Genomic DNA, 19,258 nt, shown 5'->3' with positions numbered 1-19,258 from the left:
TTAATTAAAAACTAATCAATGTGTGATAAAAATCTAAACAAGTTAAAGCACACGTAAGGCATGTTTGGGCTTGTGGCTATTTCCAGTAAAACACCTGGGTAACATTTTACTATATATTAAAGGAACAGTATGTAAGAAATTTATATCAATTAATCATAAAATGGCCCTGATATATCACTAGACATTGAGAAATCATTTTCATTTCAAATACTTATATCACTGACAACATTGGTCTGGCCAGGATATTGTCATTTAAAAAGTGGAGTTGCAGCCCTCAACTGATGTTTATGTTGTCATTTTGTGTATTGGCCACCAGTTGTGTGATTGCAGTACCAGTTTTAGCCACAAGTTTTGTGATTGCAATGCCAGTTTTGGCCACAATCCTACATACTGTTCCTTTAATAATCATTAGTTAATGCAATAAAATACTGAACAATATTTTTTACACCATTTTATAGTCTTGGATTATGCAAATGACATATACTAACACATTTTTACAAGTCATAAATACTACTCTTTATTGACTATCAATGTAAACACATATTTACTAAATGTAAACAACAAATAGTGCACAAACGGTTAGTCCCAGAATAAAATACATATTTGAGTGGTGTTAATTTAAAAACACCTTGTACTGGCGTATCTTAATATATATCAATGTCTTTGTTTTGTCTCACTGTGCACACCAGTATTGTTTTTTGTAAAATTATTTAAATGGCCTATTATAACTAAGGCCTAGTCCTGGATTAATCTAAACCCTGTCCAGGAAACTGCCCCTAGGACCAAGAACCACAGTAATACATTTGTAAATTTTTTCATGAAATATTTTTAAGTATTGACACAAATGTGTGTCATGCAGCTAGCTTTCAAACACCATCCAATTCACCAGAATGCTCTAAGGATATAACCGATGTTCCTTTTATTGACACTTTATTTATCACAACTAAATTTTTGCATTTCAGCCATTATTAAACTTATGGTTTCTTCTACTCACCAAGCAAAACATTGTGGGGTGGTTTCCAGGAAAGGGATTAGACTAGTCCTAGACTAAAATAAATGTAAGAGCTGTCCAAACTAAAAACTACTTGCACTGACATATCTTAAAATACATCAGTGCCCTTTGTTTTGCCTCAAAATGCACACAAGTAATGCTTTTAGTAAGACATATTTGCTACAACTAGTTATATTTCATAATTAATCTAAGGCCTAGTCCGGTTTTAAGTTAATCCCTGTCCGGGAAACCACATCGGTGACATTTTGAAAAAAGCATTTATTTCACTGTTCTACAAATTTGGGGAAATTATTGATCTACGAGATAAAATGGGTTAATTCTTACATATTTTTAATTAGATGAACAGGTGATAAAGATTGCAATACCAGATTTTGCGGAAACATTATAATGCATAATCAAACAGAATTAATTATTGTCTAATAATTTACCTAACCCAATTCTGGTCAAATTTAGCAACTTTCATTTCGAAGGCTCCCTCCTTGTAGACCAGTCTTTTTAATGTTTTTATCATTACAGCATTCTGGTAAAGTGATGTGAATGTTATCTGCTTGTTCGCCTGTATGCAGCAGTATAATAAACAGCCTCAGGGCTTAATGTGAAGATCAGGTTTCAGCAGTTTCCAGACTGCAGACACACAGGGATAAGCTCTGTCTGCTGCACAGGGGGCCGGTGACAGAAGCCCCTCCACCTGCTTATCTGACTACTGCTTCCAAACTGCCCAACCCAGCCGTGTGCTTGCATTAAACATGTACACAAAAAACCTGATGTTGCACACCTTGGTTAGTCAAGCAAGTAAGGAGCATGCTTCAACCATTGCTGAGACTGCAATACTATTATACTACATCAGACTTGTATTTGCCTCGCAAACCTCTTTTTATGCACAGGTTCACTGACATTAGAAATCAAATGTACATTATTAAATTTGTATGTAATTAACCTGTTTACTAAATACGATATTAAAGGATTAGTCAATTTTCTTAAAAAAAATCCAGATAATTTACTCACCACCCTGTCATCCAAAATGTTGATGTCTTTCTTTGTTCAGTCGAGAAGAAATTATGTTTTTTGAGGAAAACATTCCAGGATTTTTCTCATTTTAATGGACTTTAATGGATCCCAACACTTAACAGTTTTTTCAACGGAGTTACAAAGGACTCTAAACAATCTCAATCGAGGCATAAGGGTCTTATCTAGCAAAACGATTGTCATTTTTGACAAGAAAAATAAAAAATATGCACTTTTAAACCACAACTTCTCATCTATCTCCGGTCCTCTGAAGCGCGACCTTACGTAATTGCGGCATGACGTAAAAAAGACACAAGTATATATATATATGAAATGAACATTTGCGGGCCATTTTAAACAATAAACTGACACAAAGACATTAATTAGTATCATTCGAAATACAACAATGTCAGAACGGTCCTATTTCTCCACACTTGTAAACACTAGGGCGTAGTTTCGCATACATCATCTGTGACCGCTGGCGCATCACACGACGGGAGCAAGACGCGAAGTAATGGTTTAAAAATGCATATTTTTATTTTTATGGTCAAAAATGACAATCGTTTCGCTAGATAAACGTCCACTCTGTTGAAAAAAACTTAAGTGTTGAGTTAAGTGTTAAGTATTGGGGTCCATTAAAGTCCATTAAAATAAGAAAAATCCTGGAATGTTGTCCTCAAAAAACATAATTTCTTCTCGACTGAACAAAGAAAGACATCAACGTTTTGAATGACATGGTGGTGAGTAAATTATCTGGATTTTTTTAAGAAAATTGACTAATCCTTTAAGAAACATAGCAAAAATAATATTTTCTGTCAAACAGGTATTGTTTAGAAATAGTGAAACTTGTATCTTGTTATAAGCACCTTTTGTACTATTGCCTTCCTTTGACATAACGCTTTTATTGTTTCCTAATATTTGTAAGTCGCTTTGGACAAAAGCATCTCCTAAATCAGAGGTCCCCAACCACCGGGTCGCGACCCAGTACCGGGTCGTGGACAAGTTGCCACCGGGTCGCAAGAACGTCCCGAAAAAATGTTTGTATAATAGCCACGTAATCGCTTAATCGAGTATTTTGTACTTTAAGAGCCGACTTCAAATAACAAATAATTTCTACTTTTGTACAGGGCCGTGCTCTCTCTTTTTCTCCGCCTCCCTCTCTCTCTCAGCGCATCAGCGATCACATTGCTGTCATTAGAGTTTGAGCATACAGTACTTTTAAAACACAATCGATCAAAGAATTGCGGAGGTATGACTTTATAAATCATTTGCAAATGTACGTCACAAATCATGTACAAACGCAGAGACATTCAAGTGTGTGACATCGCAAATGACTGAAATGTAATTATTTTATTCTTCTTTAAAACAACTTCAGAATTATCCATCGATCGTAGCACCATGATCAAAATAAACTATTAGGCTAATTATATTTTAACGGCTACACTTTTAATGTAGGTTTGAAAGGAACCTAAACAGTCAATCATCATTAAAATCATATGGTAAACGTGAGTCTCCATGCCTCTGCGCCCAGCCGCAATTCTTCTGGCATCTCTCCTCCTTCACTGCATTTTTCTTCTGTTCTGTTACTTGGAATTGGGTCTCGAGCCCGACCAAGATTCGAGCAGCCTTCGAGAGCAAGCCAAGTTCGTTTAGGTTTCATTAATTATTAAGACTAAATGGGCAGGCAAACTAGTAAAAACAATGAAAGTAAAAAAAAACAATCCGCCAAAATATGGTTTTACACGTCTATAGAAAATATACTATAGCCTAAATAAAGCAATTATTAATTTTCCTAATGCATGGTTGTTATCTTTACTTCCGTTTAAAACGTACATTTCGAAAAGGAGGATTTTCAGCACTTTGTTTGAACAGCAACTCAGCGACCCCAATCCCCCTCCAGCCCCCCCCCCCAATCTCACTCCCGGTCCACGAAATTTTTTTAAAGATGAAACCGGTCCGCGGTGAAAAAAGGTTGGGGACCCCTGTCCTAAATGCGTAAACGTAAATGCAAAATAACAATACGTCTACAACTTGTTAATCAACTAGTTAAACCATTAACCACTCAGTCACGCCAACATACTTACCTTTACAATCAGAGGGACAACAAACCATTAATCATGCACTGATTTTTCTCTTAAAAGAAATTCAGTTTACTTGTATAAGATTGAGACAGAGCCTGAACGAAGACCCAAAGTGTAAATGAGTAGGGTTTTACAGCATGGGAGGGAAAAATAAAAGGCCATGCTAAAATCTACCATGCAGTTTAGCATGAACCAAGAGAGTTTATTTTAGATAAGCCTGCTGACATATCAGATAAATTGTTGAAAGTTAGAACCATTTGAGCAGTCATGTGTTCATGCGCATGTATAAAATATCCATGTCTGGAAAACCCTCTGCAAGCCATTTAGCTGATTTTATAAGCAGGCTAAGAACCACAACTGTCCTATCAAGAGGCAAAAGCTGTTAAACTACTGATTAGCATAAAACATTTTTAGGTAAAATTGAAAAAAGGTCAACCAGACATGAGGCTGCATAGCTTCAGGGCTCTCTAAAAACTAGCTATGAATGTGGATGTAGGGAATGGGGCTGAATATATTTTACTTGCTCTGGCTAAGGGCAGCCCATGTTAAAATGGGGAAGGCTAGAGATTTTTAGGAAAGGATTTAATAGCACAGTGTAGGAAACTAGGACACAGTAGGAGGGGGCCGCAGCCCAGTCATGCCAGGTTGGTGCCCATAGCTGCCGGCAGTGAGGTGAAGAATGAATTGCTTCCGAAAAACAAGAGTTCGGAAAAGCAGAGAAATCCTTTGTAGCGGACAAAACGTTGATGAGGGGCTGTCTTGAATACATTATACCACTAAAAGGCAAAACTGAAGTGCCAAAACCATCTCAGTCCTGGCTTTATGAACAGACAGAAAAAACGAATAAGTGGCTGTTTCAATGGTTTGGGCTCAATACGATAGGGCCATCCATTAAGAGACATTACTAGGGGTTGTGGAGGGAGTGCTCGGCTCTGATACGGACAGCAGAGGCAGAAATGGGGCATGTCTAGCAGCAATGCTTATTGTCATGGGAATGCTATACTTTTGTGCAGACCTGTGTATTTAATGTGTCTCAAGGCTGTGGTATGAGCACAGTGAATGCTCAGAGTCAAACAAAAAACACACTATTTATGTTAGCCAGCTTAACCTATATTTCATGATGCATTTTCACAGTTTAATCAACACTTCATACATTTTTATTTTCACAAACAGAAACGCAGGGGAGACGTTACATTATGACACCTAACAAAGCGGTTAAAAAAGATGTCTCATTGAGGACTATCTCACCTTTATTGTTGCGTCCTCTGAGGCAGAAACCATGACACTGAAGACTGGATGGAAAATAACTTTGGTGACAGGACTCCTATGGCCGCTCAGGGCATATCTCTCAGGGGGGCGAGGGATCCATTCTTTGGGGTCTCGCTTCTGTCCAATTGGCCCACCTAAAGTGATCTCTTCTTTCGCCTCGTTCAGTTTCGATTCTAATTCCATCACCTAGTAGGATGCAAAATGTGTATAGATTGTATGTTTATTATTTTGATAACAACTGCTGCAGTGTCAGTAAAGGCATGCATTTTTTATAAACCATAATCCATACATTTTGCATTTGTAAATAGTGAATAAGTCAGCACCGCCTCAATGCTCCTGATGGGATAATGGGATCAAACATAAAAAAGGAAGCACAAACCTTTTTCTGCAATCTGATGACTGAGGTCCATTTCTTTTCCAAAAGGCCTGCATACTTCTTATCTAATTCCTCATTCTGGTGACAAAAGATGACAGAAACATTACACCTATGAAATTACATTTACACACAACCTACAGCAAAACAGGAGGCACACAGCTAATGTCAACTCTAAATCCCTTCACGTGGGTAAATCTCCTGCAGACAAAGACAGCTCACAAGATTACAATTACACAAATACCGCACCGCGAAAATTAATTTCAGGGTGCCTGGCACAAACTCAAGTTCTCAAGTCACAATCAGCTCTCAGTCTCAAATGTAGAGCATGTCAACGTTAAAATACAATTCTGTCAAGCATCCAGTTTTCTTGTTCCTGCGATTCTAAATGTGTAAATAAATATAATTAATTACAGTACTAAAAAATTTAGTTGCTTTTTATATTAAAATTATTGCTGGAATCCAGCCAGTGTGTAAAATATCTGAATAGGGGAACTAGGAGGTTTCCAGCAGAACAGGTGCTTTCTCTGTGACGCAAAGTGAAGTGAGAGGGGTCGTGTCATTCGTCTCTGAGGGAAAAGGGCATTTCAAACCCTTGCTGAGGTCTGAGCCACCATCTGTCTGTACCCTCTGCCACTGTGGCAGCCAATGGGTAAAAACCAAACTCATCAGCAGTGCCAGTCACTAATCACTGCAGACTGACAGTCCATAAGCTCACTCCAGCCATCCAAGAGCCTTCCTTCCTCTCTAGTTAAGCCTAAAGTCACAAACCCCTGCTACATCTCAGAACAGCTGGAGGGATCGATGATGAGCTTTTTTCTGCCAAATGGACCCGTGTTAATAGCATCGCGTTTAATTAAAGCGAGCTTTTAGCAGCCCGCATCACCCTCAGCCCACCTCACTATTCACAAATCTAATCAATAATTCATCCTCTTTCTTCTCTTTACGAAATAAATAAATGTTTATTTTCTGTCCAAACTAGGAGTGTTTTCAGACAACAACTTGTGTGTGTGCATTTCCAAAACAAGACCCAGACAGCATATTACAAGGGCGTTTTCTGCTAAATCTATTCTGTGATATTGGAGACACCCCATTCAGTAAGTCCCCCTATCAGTGTCAACCATCGCTGAGACAACAGGGTTTTTACATCTGCTACACATCATAATTATCTCTGTACCGCTTTAATTCAGCACGTGTGCCGTCAGTCACAACCTCGTACAGAGGCGCCAATTAAACGGGGAATACGTCAAATTAAGAAATTTTGGCTTGGCTGGCATTTAAACGGAGGGGGTTCCTATACTCACCATGTCTAATTCCGCCTCCTTTTTGAAAACTGAATAGGCCTCTTCATATCCATTGGAACGAAGATAATCAGCTATCGCTCGGTTTCTGAAAAACAAAAAGCTTAATTAGTTCTCTTGATAACTGGGTTGTATGACTGGTGGTTAGAGCTTTTAACCTAACTGAAAAAAACATGGTTGCCTAAGCACAAATGAAATTACATTCAGGTGTGCCTAGAACGTGTCTGAAGTTTCAGCCCAAATACCACACAGATCATTTAATATAGCATGTCCAAAATGCCCCTATTTGGGTTGGAGCAAAAAAGTGCTGTTTTCATAACTTTAAATACAAATCTGTAGAGCTATTGCCTTAAGTAAAAAAAAATGATTTCTGTGAATACAGTCTGGGACAATAGTATATTTAGCCGGATTGGCGCTAAAACATGATAACAAACATTTCTTATTTAGAAGAGCTTTTGGGTAAACTTAAAGGAATAGTCTACTCATTTTCAATATTAATGTTATTACCTTAACTAAGAAGAGTTGATACATCCCTCTATCATCTTAGTGCGTGCACGTAAGCGCTGGGGCGCGCTGCGACACTTCGATAGCATTTAGCTTAGTCCCATTCATTCAATGGTACCACTAAGAGATAAAGTTAGAAGTGACCAAACACATAAACGTTTTTCCTATTTAAGACGAGTAGTTATACAAGCAAGTTTGGTGGTACTAAATAAAACGTAGGGCTTTTCTAAGCGGATTTAAAAGAGGAACTATATTGTATGGCGGAACAGCACTTTTGGGAGTACTTCGACTCGGCGCAGTAACACCCTCCCTCTCGCATTATGAGAGGGAGAAGGGGAGCGGATTTTTCAGGCGAGTTGAAGTACTCCCAAAAGTAACATTCAAATAAATTCAAAATATTACAGTATTTATGTCCATTTTGACAATGTGAAAATGAACTAGAAATTACTAGTAAGGATATACCAGAATCAAAAGCATGTAAACACTTCCTCCATTTGAACAACTGCCTGCATAAAATCATGCAGGTTGTCAAACTGACGAGGGAGCTTCTCGCCTATTCTCCAAGGATTAAACGGAGGCAAAGAAGTGCTATTTCTTCACATGCCAAGCCATCACGTCTTGTTACAGCCCAGACAAAATGTGCAAATAAAGAATACTCTAAAAGCGCTGTCTATTTTCACACATGAAGTATCTGTCAAACCTCTGTTTTAGCACATTCAATGAGCTACTGAAGAGTCAGCAAGACTATGGTGAGCAGAGATATTGCGATAGCGAGGACAAAGACAGCTGTCTGAGACGTCAGTCTGCCGTCCGAACTCTATCTGGCATTGTGATGTCCACAAGAAAACCCAGTGTGGAAATGCTGCTTCAGCATGACAGCCATATTGTGCGCGTATACGCTTAAACCAAGATTAGATACAAATCAAAATAGAATTATACTAGCAATAGACCAGACAACAAAAAAAGACAAATTTTGATTAAAGTCAAGGTCAGCGCAGGGTTATCTCTCATGTGACAAGCGGCAGAAAGACTGTACACACTACATAATGCTGCAGGGCATCTGCGTGTGCATGTCTCCTCTCTGCTTTGTTGTCTTTGTATGTTCAACAGACACCTTAGCCAGAGATTCGACTCAAGAACAATAAACAGTACACTGTGTAACAAAAGTGACGTGAATTTACTCCAGCATTCAAAATTAAGGTCCTTCACAAAACGTGTTCAGGATATCAATAAGTTGGCCACAATTCAATCTTTTAGTTTGTTATTATTGACTATGGGGTGACAGCTAAGTAACAAGACAGCAGTGTCTCTTAATGATAAATTACAGTCAATTACTTACTACTATGAGGTATTGTACTACAAAAACCAGACATCTGGTGCATTTTGTGCTAGTCTCCATATACCAGTTTTTTTGTAACTGCTTTTGACCACACAGCAACTAAGCACAAGATGCCAATAACAGTCATCCACAAGATCTATTTTTATGTTACCATTTAATATCCTGCCAAAAACACATTTTTGAGCTGCATCATCAGGTACCAAAGTCCATTTTTGGAAAAACAGCTCATAAGGACACAAAGTACTGAAGATGGCAAAGAAAACATTGTGAATAAACAGGAGTGCTCATAGCTTTGGGCAGGTATCCATGGAAACCGAGGAGCAGGAAAAGAAGAGAAGCAGCGATGAACACGAGTGGGCAGAGATGCTGAAGACAAGGAGACAAAAGACGCTCACTTCATCAGACTATGCTATTGAGAGGGCTTAAACAAAAATAGCTATGTCTTAAAACCTATACACCTGCCTACCTTAACATCCGAGGGCAACGCAGGAAAATTTGAATGTTTGGGGCAGCTCACTAGGTTTTAAAGATACATCCCAAACATTACAAATATGCAATTTTTCATGCCATGATGCATTAATCTATATCTAAATATTAACATATTTACACAGACACTGGAGTACAGTAAGCAATTGTAGAAGCTTTCAAAACCATGTGACTATTTGTAACTGAAGACTTTTATAGCAACCATCAAATATAAATCTTAGGCAGAAGTATGGGTGATTTCATGTGCCAAAGAGAGCACGAGGTGAAAAGCGAGCGCACCATAGTGGGTTGCAGGAGAAATATGAGCAGCATTACCTCACTCTTTCTGGAGGAGCATCATCTCACTCACATCATTTCCGGCAAACGCTCGCTTCCGCATCCACATCACCACTGCCAGCCAGACAGCATCCCGCACCCCTCCCATCCAGACTCCACATACCCAGTGCATCTCTCCTCAGTAAACAAATAAAGCCTTATCAGGCTGTGATGGGCCCTTGTGGATATATATCTTATTTTATGACTGCCTCTGGCATGTTGATTTGCTTTGCTTGTTATTCAGCTGCCATCATGCATCAGAATTCTGCATCACAGGACTGCAGAACAAGTCCCTCAGTGATGTTTGGGAGATGGTGACCTTTGTGCAAACAGAGGTAACGTATGATCTCCCCTGCAGCTAGTCACAACACAAAACAACAGGGTTGGCAGAAAGTGGCTTTTGAAGCCAGCACTTTCTATGTGCAGCTCTATCCAGGGATTCTGCAGAAGAGCTGATTGTTCCTCGCCAAAAAACACCTGATCGAAAGTCGATGCACCTCTGCTGAATAAGCATACATGCAGTTTGCACTCTAAGCAGCTAAGCGGAATTTACACTGGTTTCCAGTAACGCCAGTAAGCACCCTGCTGTAAAAAACGTTTCTCAAATTATAGCCTTAAAGGGACACTTCACCAATTTGCATTAAGCTTTGTATAGTTAGAACCCCAGTCATGTTTTTGAATGGTCGTGCATCATTCCCTCAGTTTCCCCTGAGACAGGAGAAATACAGATTTTAGTGTTGCCTTTCCTTCTTTCAATGATGTAAAAATCGTCATTTTGCGTCATTAAAAGAAGGAATTGCTATATCTTTGTCGAGTGTGTAAGACTACAAAAACTCATTCCTCATTTTTACAAGGTGGGGGCTATGGGTGGGACCCAATGAAGCTACAGACCTATTACAGATCAGTGGGTGGGACTTATGAAAATATACGAACACAGACAAAAAAAACGATCAGCCGCCATCTTTATGCTAAGCAAATCTAACAGACGTTGTGGAGCGAGCTAGACTTCATGTTAAAATAATAGCGGAAGGTAATCGATATGATATGGAAGAAGGTGATTTCACAAGCGTAATGCTCTAATCTGCTTTTCATGGCACCTTTATGAGCCACAATACAGCAAAAAGCTGAGGCAGATGAAGGAACAGAAGCCAGAGGAGTAGGCCGGAGCCTTGGCTTTGGCTGCGTAGAGGAGCCCGGTGAAGACGCCGCAACCCTAGGCCTCTGCTGCGTAGAGAAGCCCGGACTGGCTAGAGCTTGGACGGACTAGTAGAGCCTGTATTGCAGTGTTCACATATGCCTAAAAAACCAAACCAAGGAAAAAAAGGCTCAGGTCTGAAGATCCTAAGATACTTTAAGAATGACTGCCTATAAATAAGAGTAGTATATCCTGAGTTGCGCAGGAGTGTTACAGCAGCGAGTGTGTGTTTGTGTGTGCTGCATTAACGCTCTCAGGACGCGTGAAAGCGGAGTAAAAGCTGATCCGCAGTACCCAAACCTTTGAATCTGAATAAAACAAATACAGATCTTATTTTAGTGATCTGACAATTATGTAGGTTAATTGAGCAAGCTTCATATCTGGCAGTTCAGAGACACCAGACCTTGTGTGTAGAGGGCACTCAGAATTGGATGTGTATAAGTACGCAGCATGAGAGTGTTAAGCCAGCTGTCTCACACACACACACACACACACACACACTAGCATCCCCTTTGACAGCAACGTTAATGAGATTTGGGCTGCTCTGAAGAGGCCACACCCCTTCTAATGACTAGCAGGGTCTTAGCATCTTAAAGCTGTGTTGTTGTTTATAGTAATTTAAATAAAGAACTGAGCCACAACACAATCTCATGTATGCGCATTCACACACATATGCAGGAGCAGAGTGATTTCCACATTCGTGAAAGAGGAAGCTTTAGATTAGACATTTACAGAGAGTTAGGGGTGGCGGCTGACACCGTAATCTCTGGTCACATGTGGCACTAATGCATGCATTATGCCACATGCATTAGCTTTGCTCAGGCTCTCCTCAAGAATTTCTTAATTATAAACAACTACTAAACTACAAACCTTACATTAAATTGCATGCAAACGTCAGCTAATGTAATTCATAACAAGCCATTTCAACATCTCTCAACATTTTTCAATTAGCCTATGTCAGCTGCCTACACCACAATAAACATAAGTAAGGGGTCTAGACTGATACTAGGGATGCTGAGGTAGCATTTAAGCCAATGGATGAAGAACCAAAGGCAGCAGAAGGGCCATTGCCTCCACCATGTGCCAGTCTACAGATTAAACCCATACTGCTGAAGGGATCCCTGCTGATTGGCTGGCAGCAGCTTTATCAGAGGCACACCAGGGACTGGCAATAGTAGCTCAAAGCTTAAAAAAGGTAGAAAGGTGGTCCATAGAGCCCAGGCCTGCATACACCTGCCACACCTACAGCATAAAACTATGTTCGGCATGTCTGTCATGATTATGAATGTTTGCTTGGTGATGGTTCATTGATAATATTTGTTGATTTTGGAAAATAATTAAAGGTTTATTCCAAATATTTTTCAAAATACCAAACATAAAAATATCTTCTACATTCCAAAATGTAGAGAATGCTTTTAAAATTATCTTTTTTAATAGAATTAACTTTGTACAGCATGTAACAACCAAACATGATTGGAATGATATGAGCCATGCACTGCATTTATTTTTAAAACATACCAAATGTCAATCTGCCAAGCTTTCAGTGTAGGAACACCATGTGATCTTGAATAAGCAAGTCTATTTGTTACCCATTTCATATTATTTGTAACTTAAAATAGCCATTTTCAAGATGTTGCACAACCATATGACCAAGATAAACATCATCTGGTGTGCTACAGTTTTCTTAGAAAATAAGCCAAAATAATAAACACCACTTTTATGACATTTAGACACAGTGTAACAAATGAGCGAGCCTATTTACTGTCAGTTAAGCGACAGAAAGAGCTGAAAGCTACACAAAAATGATGTAAAAAGTGGGCCAAAACCCTACAATGCACAAACTCATCTTTGCGTGACCTAGAAACGAATTTGAAAGGATTCAAGTAACTTCTATATGGCCAGCAGCTGTGATCTATGTATTGAGAATGGCATGAATAACCCAGATTCTATTCATGTATTCTTCTTGAAAGCCATAGGAAGAAAATAAACTATTGACGGATGCAGTCAGCTTTTCACTGTCTCCAATTTCCTCTTCACTATTGTCCTAATGAATTAAGCAGGACTGCATCAAGATCCCCCCTGATTTTTACCAGCATTCATATAAACTGTCTAGTATTGGCTGAGAGGCAAGAAAATAACAATTTACATTCATACCAGTGGATCTATGCTGGATGGAAAGTTTATCCGAAACAATCAACTCTTTTTAAGACTTAACTGTTTAAAGGAATCGATTATTCATAATTTTTAATTGCCATAATTTTCTCACTCTAATGTTGTTACAAGCCTGTATAAATGTCTTTGTTCTGATAAACACGAAGGAAGATATTTTGAGGAATGTTTGTAACCAAACCATTCATGGGATTAAAGGCGGAGTCCACGATGTTTGAAAAACGGTTTGGAAAAGGAGACGGGCCGACTACCAAAACACACTTATAGCCAATCAAATCAAATCAAATGCCGGGTTGCGTATGTGTGGGGCGGGTCTATCAACAGAAGGTCCAGATTCTATTGGGGTAGGGGCGTGTTTGTTTAGGCGATTTCAAATATCAACACTGGCTTTCAAACATCATGGACTCCGCCTTTAATGAAATGATGAGAGCACTTTCATTTTTGGGTGAACTATCCCTTTAAGACTGTGACATAGAGAGACAGTATCCCCAAAATGAACTGGATGCATTTGTACATCAGTCATGATCACAAAAGATTAGCTAGTTCATTCAAAAGAAGACTACATACTCTTAATCTTTTCCTTTATTACCTCATACCTCCAACCACCAAGCAGATTAAAAGCTCTTATCTGTCCGACTCTCTACGTTCGAAGGTTAATTATACTGTGTACAGGACCTTAGAGAGGATCTATCCTCATATACATATAAAGAACAGAATCTATCTTTAGCCAAAAACCAATAACCAGCCCAATCTACAAGTCCTTTTGGATACTTAATTAAAACAACACATCTAGGCCTGGTTTCACAGACAAGGCTCAGCTAAAGTCAGGAATGAAGAGGCATGCAAACCAAAGCTTTTTTTACGTTGTGCTGGTTGGTTGTTGTGATATTTGTCCCACCTCTCCACTGTGATTGGACGGCCGTGAGAGCTGACATGGACGCGCTGAGCTTTTCACCCAAAGTTTCAACTCTCTACGTTCAACGAGTGCCAACATTCAGCACGGAAAAAACTGCCAGCTGCTGGCTTTTTTGAAAAAACGTCATGTTTCCATTGGAAACAATAGATTTTTTTTTTTAAACATATGCCATGTGTGCACGCACCCTAATTGAGGTGTTTGAGCATCTTTTATACATTTATCAGCACATTTTTTCCCTGATTTAATGAAAAATCTTCAGAATTGAAAAAAAAAACAGCAGGGAATACAACATTCTAAAATTTTCAGTTGGGGGCCACTGTGCTCCTAGTGAAAAAAGTTAGCCTGGAGCCCTGGTATCTGTGATGTATCTGGGTTATCTGTAAAGCTCTCAACTCACAAAATGTGTGTAAGCCTGCTGATACATAAAGAGTGAACGGAGGCCTTTATCTAGCCTTCCTGTACTTGCCTACACATTGATTCCTCATGACATTGAACCAGTGATCTTTTCAGATGTCAATGTCTCTGACAAATCTATACCTTCCTTCAATATAATCAAGAGTTTAATAAGGGTATTAGCTCTTGTGGGGGAGTAGTGATTATGATATCGATCACAGATGCGCAAACTCATTTAACAGCACATTTTCCCATGCATACATTTGTTTTGAATTCCCGAGTAGCAAAGCCACTTTATACTCAGATAAGTATTTGCAATGGAGCACATTCACAGATCGGTCTGTGTGAAGAGATCAAGAGGATTGCAAACTTACAGCTCGTCACGTTGCCTCTGTGACAGCACCATGGTGGCGGTGGGGATGGGGTGTGGGGGGGTCAGGTGAAGCGCGTAAAGCAACTGCTGTCTCCCTGGCAGGAGATCAGAGATAGGACGCAGGTCCGGCTCACAGGGTGGTCAGCAGCTCACACCAAAACAAGTCTCCTTAAAAGACTGTCTCCGGGAACACCACGCATTGACAGCCTGCAGGCATCTACTGACCAGAGGGTCACTGCATCTGTGGAGGAATAAAACACATTTGTCATTCAGCCAGTCTGGAGAAGGAGAATGATCTCAAACACATACACAATAATAGGGGTGGTCAATAAACTGGTAGGTATGATAAACCGGTAGAAATGTCTCAACCGGTAGAGATTTTGGACTATCGTCTCTATTGAGGTTACACATAAAATGTGTTGTCCTTAACAAGACACAAAATGTGTTATTATGGGAACAAGTTTTAGCACATCGTGTGTTGTCCATTTTATTTATTTGATCACATAATGTGTTAATTAGCATAACACAAAACAATGTGTAAAAAATTAACACTGCGCACGGTCAAGAAAACATAACATTAAGCACCGCAATAATAACAACAAACATCTAGGTTGAATACAAAATGTAAATAGGAGCTGCTTAGTTGAGTTGTTGTTATCCAGACTTGAGGCAAAAGAAAAAACATTACTCAACCTGTTCCTCAATTGATGGTAGGAAGCTTAAGGGGGTTAACATATTTTTAATCAGGTGTTTAATCTGCTCTATTTCCCCAGCACACATATCACTCTAGCTTGATCTCTGTCTACTCTATCTGCTGCCACGTGGAGAGTTTTGTTATGGACTCCTGCTGCCCCTGTCTGGAGCTCTAAGCATGTAAAAGGGACCACTGACCCAGATTTTAGCATCAACCTATTTCTGCACTCCAGTCAGATACACAGCTTGACAGCAACAAGCATATCTCTGAGGCTATTTACACCTGGTATTAAGCACGTTTTGATCCACTTTCAACCCCTTCTGTCCTGATTGCTTCAAGGAGATGGTCTAGTCTAAATAGGCGAGTCAAAAAAATATAAGCAGAAGAAATGACGGGTTAAAGTTGATGCGCACTAATAGTACCACTGCTTGTGTTGTAAGTAAATATGCTGCACAACGTTTTGTACATGCATATCTAAGGGTTTTCTCAAATATTGATTAAAAAATGTATTTTTTAAAGACGCTTGCGCAACTTTAAGATGCTTCCAAAATGAAACAAATTAAAGAGGCAGAGCATTGCAACAAAATGCAATGCATCTCCTGGGCTACATACTACATTCTCCTATACACGCATACATGACCTATGCGTACAAAGTATGCACGGTTACAAAAATCTGGCAGTGCGCGTTCTATTCAGATGACGAAATTTCCGCTTCGTGCACTATATGCTGACCCTCACGTATGCGTGAGAACTAGGGATGTTAACAATTAATCGATCTTCGATTAATTGTCGATAAGAATTTACTCGATAAAACTTAACGATAGTTGAAAAACAAGATCATGCACGTGTGTGCGGCGCCTGCGCAAAACACATACAGTCGGAGAAAAAAAAAATTAAGCGAGCGCGCAAAAGTTAAACTACTAGCTATGATCACAACGATGCTCGATGCCAAGCACACGCATGTGCTTTTTAACGTCATGCGAGACGAGGCTGGCTGGCTGCCAACGCAACTAAACCATCCGCAGTGGATCAGAGAGGGTCCGATGCAGAAAATGCAAATACGTTTAGGATACTGAAAGCAAAGACCCTCTTCAGGGAAGCCTGCAAGATTAGCATAGCAACGCTGCTATATACAGAGAAGGAGACCAGAAGCCGTTTTTAATGAACAGATTAAAATGTAATCTTAAATTATGGCAAGACACTGTCAAATGTAAACTGTAACTGACTGTCGTTACACTCTGAATGCCCGCAACATATATCACTGATCATCATTATTGACTGGCTGAGGCACTGTGTGTTTTCTAATGGAAGGTTGCCATCTCCGTAATATAAGCATCTTTGCTGAAAGTACGTCTAAGCTGAGGTGACGACGAGAAAAGTGCCCTTCGTGTGCTTCTTGGATATAATTACAAACAGTGTCAACGACTCAGAAAGAGAGGTAAACAACTTGATAAATAACACTTGATGATAGTAAAACTGTTATTTTGACATGGACTTTCATGCGTCTGTTGCAGAGTGCCCATGTGAGGAGGAGTTATACACTGTGTCTATTAGTCATTATATTTCATTACGAGAAAGTTTAAATTGATGATTTTATCAAAACAACAACTACATTGACTCATTTTACAATCCTACTAGCATGTTATTTAGACAAAATAAAATCTTTTAATTCGCATGAGGAAGCTGTCTTTTTTATGCACACTTTTATGTCATTGGCTATATGCCACTGCAGTGAAGGCTTATTGCACTATTACTGTTAACGATTATTCGATTGATTGATCGTTAATTTAAATGATCATCGAATATGGGAAATTGCATAAATTGACATCCCTAGTGAGAACAGGACTTTACTTTCTAGCTTAATACCCTAATTACACCTGTATTTAGCATGGTCTACTTGTGATCCAATCGACCAAAATGCATCTTAAAACCATGTGTAAACTAGCCTGGCTCCGCCCTCCTACGTGCTTCCGCTTAATATTCATTTTGCTTCAGTACAACGTTTGGGACTGCTGTGTAGAGTTTCGTTTTCTCCTGCAAAAATCTGCAGGTCCAATCAGCGAATAGAGGGGGGGGGGGGTTTAAGAACGATGACGTTGAGGTCGTGCGTCAGTTTGAGTTGTAGTTCAGTAATGGCAGCTAGGGGTGTGCCGGTTTCAGAATTGGTGATGACGGTTATGACGTGAGTCAAATGTGACGGTTCGTCACATAACCGTCGGTAGGGGGCGTTTTGCTCGTTTAAATGCTCGTGGATTGACGGGAAAGTGTCATTTTACCATAAAATCATGAATGTGATGCCAAGTGTGTTTCAAACAGTAATAACTTTGAACAATTTAACAGAAAGCAATGAAATATTTAAAAAAAACACACTGTTGCCAGAAGACTGCGCTGTCACTCTCTGCCCAGCATAAATGAATCCTCGATCTATCATCTATTTTAATAATCTTCAGAGAAACAGATTTGTGCATTGGGCTTTTTATGTCTGTAATTGTGTCTATATCTGTCATTACACGGACCAGAACAGCACGAAAACAATGTGGATTAAAAGCATATTGAAGAGGTTTTGCTCATAAATGCAGGTAAAAGAAAGTAATGTGAACTTGAGATTGTTATTAAACACAGCCGGTGTAAAAGCACAATGGCCACGCGCAGCAAACGCTCTCCGCAGACGCGCTGCACAGTGCTCACCCGGCGTTTGAATAAACTAGACACTGATTAGCTACTAACCGAAAAGTAACCTGGTTTGTCCTGTATGTGAGCGCGTTGTCAGTGTCTGCTCCGCTCTGTATTTTTCACTGCGTGAGAACATGAGGGGGCGTGTAACACAGACTGTTAACAGTTGTTTTTAATTAGAATTTAAACATCCTTTTTTATGATACAAAATGTTTTAAAAAATATTTCATAACACGGTTTTGGCGGTTATAGAGTTCTAATGACGGTGTTCAACTATAACCGTCGGTCTCACGGTTATATAATGACCGTCACACCCCTAATGGCAGCGGAGAAAGACGTGAGAAAAGCTATTCGGTCCGTTGTTGCAAAACTGCCGAATATACAGAAGTTAAAGCCGGAGCAAGAACAATGTTTGCTAAGTTTTTTTGGTCTGATCATGACTTCTTGTTTCCGGATGGTTTCGGCGCATGATATATGTCACGACCACACGTTAGCGATTTCCTTTGGCAGATCCTGAGTGACTCTGGGCAGATCCAATAGTTTTAAACTTCAACAGAGGACCCTCCTTAACGGAAGTAACGCTTTGCAATGGAGCGTGGCCAGACTCTCTGTACAAATGAAATGAATGTACGATGGTCTGGTTGGACCAGGCTGTGTGTAAACAGGGCCACTGAATTTGAAAGGAAATATCACTTAGGGCTGCCCTTAATAGTCACCTAATCTTTAGTCGACCAAGAAAGTTCTAATAAATTTTAATTAGTTGATTAGTCGCAAATTTGGAGTGAGCATTTCTAGCGGGTAATTTTTACCCAAGTTGTTGACGTGCAAACTGCAGGCAAACATTCATGTTTTATTCTTTCAAACTAAAATATAGCTTTTTTAAATATAAGCAGTATAGAATACAACATTACCCATGCACCCTAACGTTAACTAACATTTGCTATTTTGTTAGAAGAGGTCTACAGTATTACTCATGTCAAACAAGAGGTCAGCACACTGCATTAATAACTCAAGCAGGCAGCAAAAACACATAACACCCAAAGACGTTCCACATTTCTAACTAAACATAAACCTGACAAGTTCAGCCACAGAGACCCAGAATGGAGAAAAAGAAACAACAGATGTGGAGTATAAATTATGCACATTCAGGCTGACTATTA

General features: G+C 39.5%; 1 protein-coding gene across 1 annotated transcript in view; it reads right to left on the bottom strand.

Moving 5' to 3' along the window:
* Positions 1 to 19,258, bottom strand: part of pafah1b1a (platelet-activating factor acetylhydrolase 1b, regulatory subunit 1a) — a 33,397-nt gene that overhangs the window by 9,657 nt on the left and 4,482 nt on the right. Inside the window, exons 2-5 of the mRNA XM_065281072.2 lie at positions 14,733 to 14,972; positions 7,045 to 7,129; positions 5,747 to 5,821; positions 5,347 to 5,553 (exon numbers count right to left, since the gene is read on the bottom strand). Coding sequence (XP_065137144.1) covers positions 5,347 to 5,553; positions 5,747 to 5,821; positions 7,045 to 7,129; positions 14,733 to 14,764 — 399 coding nt within the window. The 5' untranslated portion in view covers positions 14,765 to 14,972. The remainder of the gene's footprint in view (positions 1 to 5,346; positions 5,554 to 5,746; positions 5,822 to 7,044; positions 7,130 to 14,732; positions 14,973 to 19,258) is intronic.

This window comes from Paramisgurnus dabryanus, chromosome 8 (assembly GCF_030506205.2).
Source record: "Paramisgurnus dabryanus chromosome 8, PD_genome_1.1, whole genome shotgun sequence".
Classification (NCBI taxonomy): Eukaryota; Metazoa; Chordata; class Actinopteri; order Cypriniformes; family Cobitidae; genus Paramisgurnus; species Paramisgurnus dabryanus.
The sequence above is the reverse complement of the archived record's forward strand: the minus strand, read 5'-3'. Positions and strand labels throughout refer to the sequence as shown.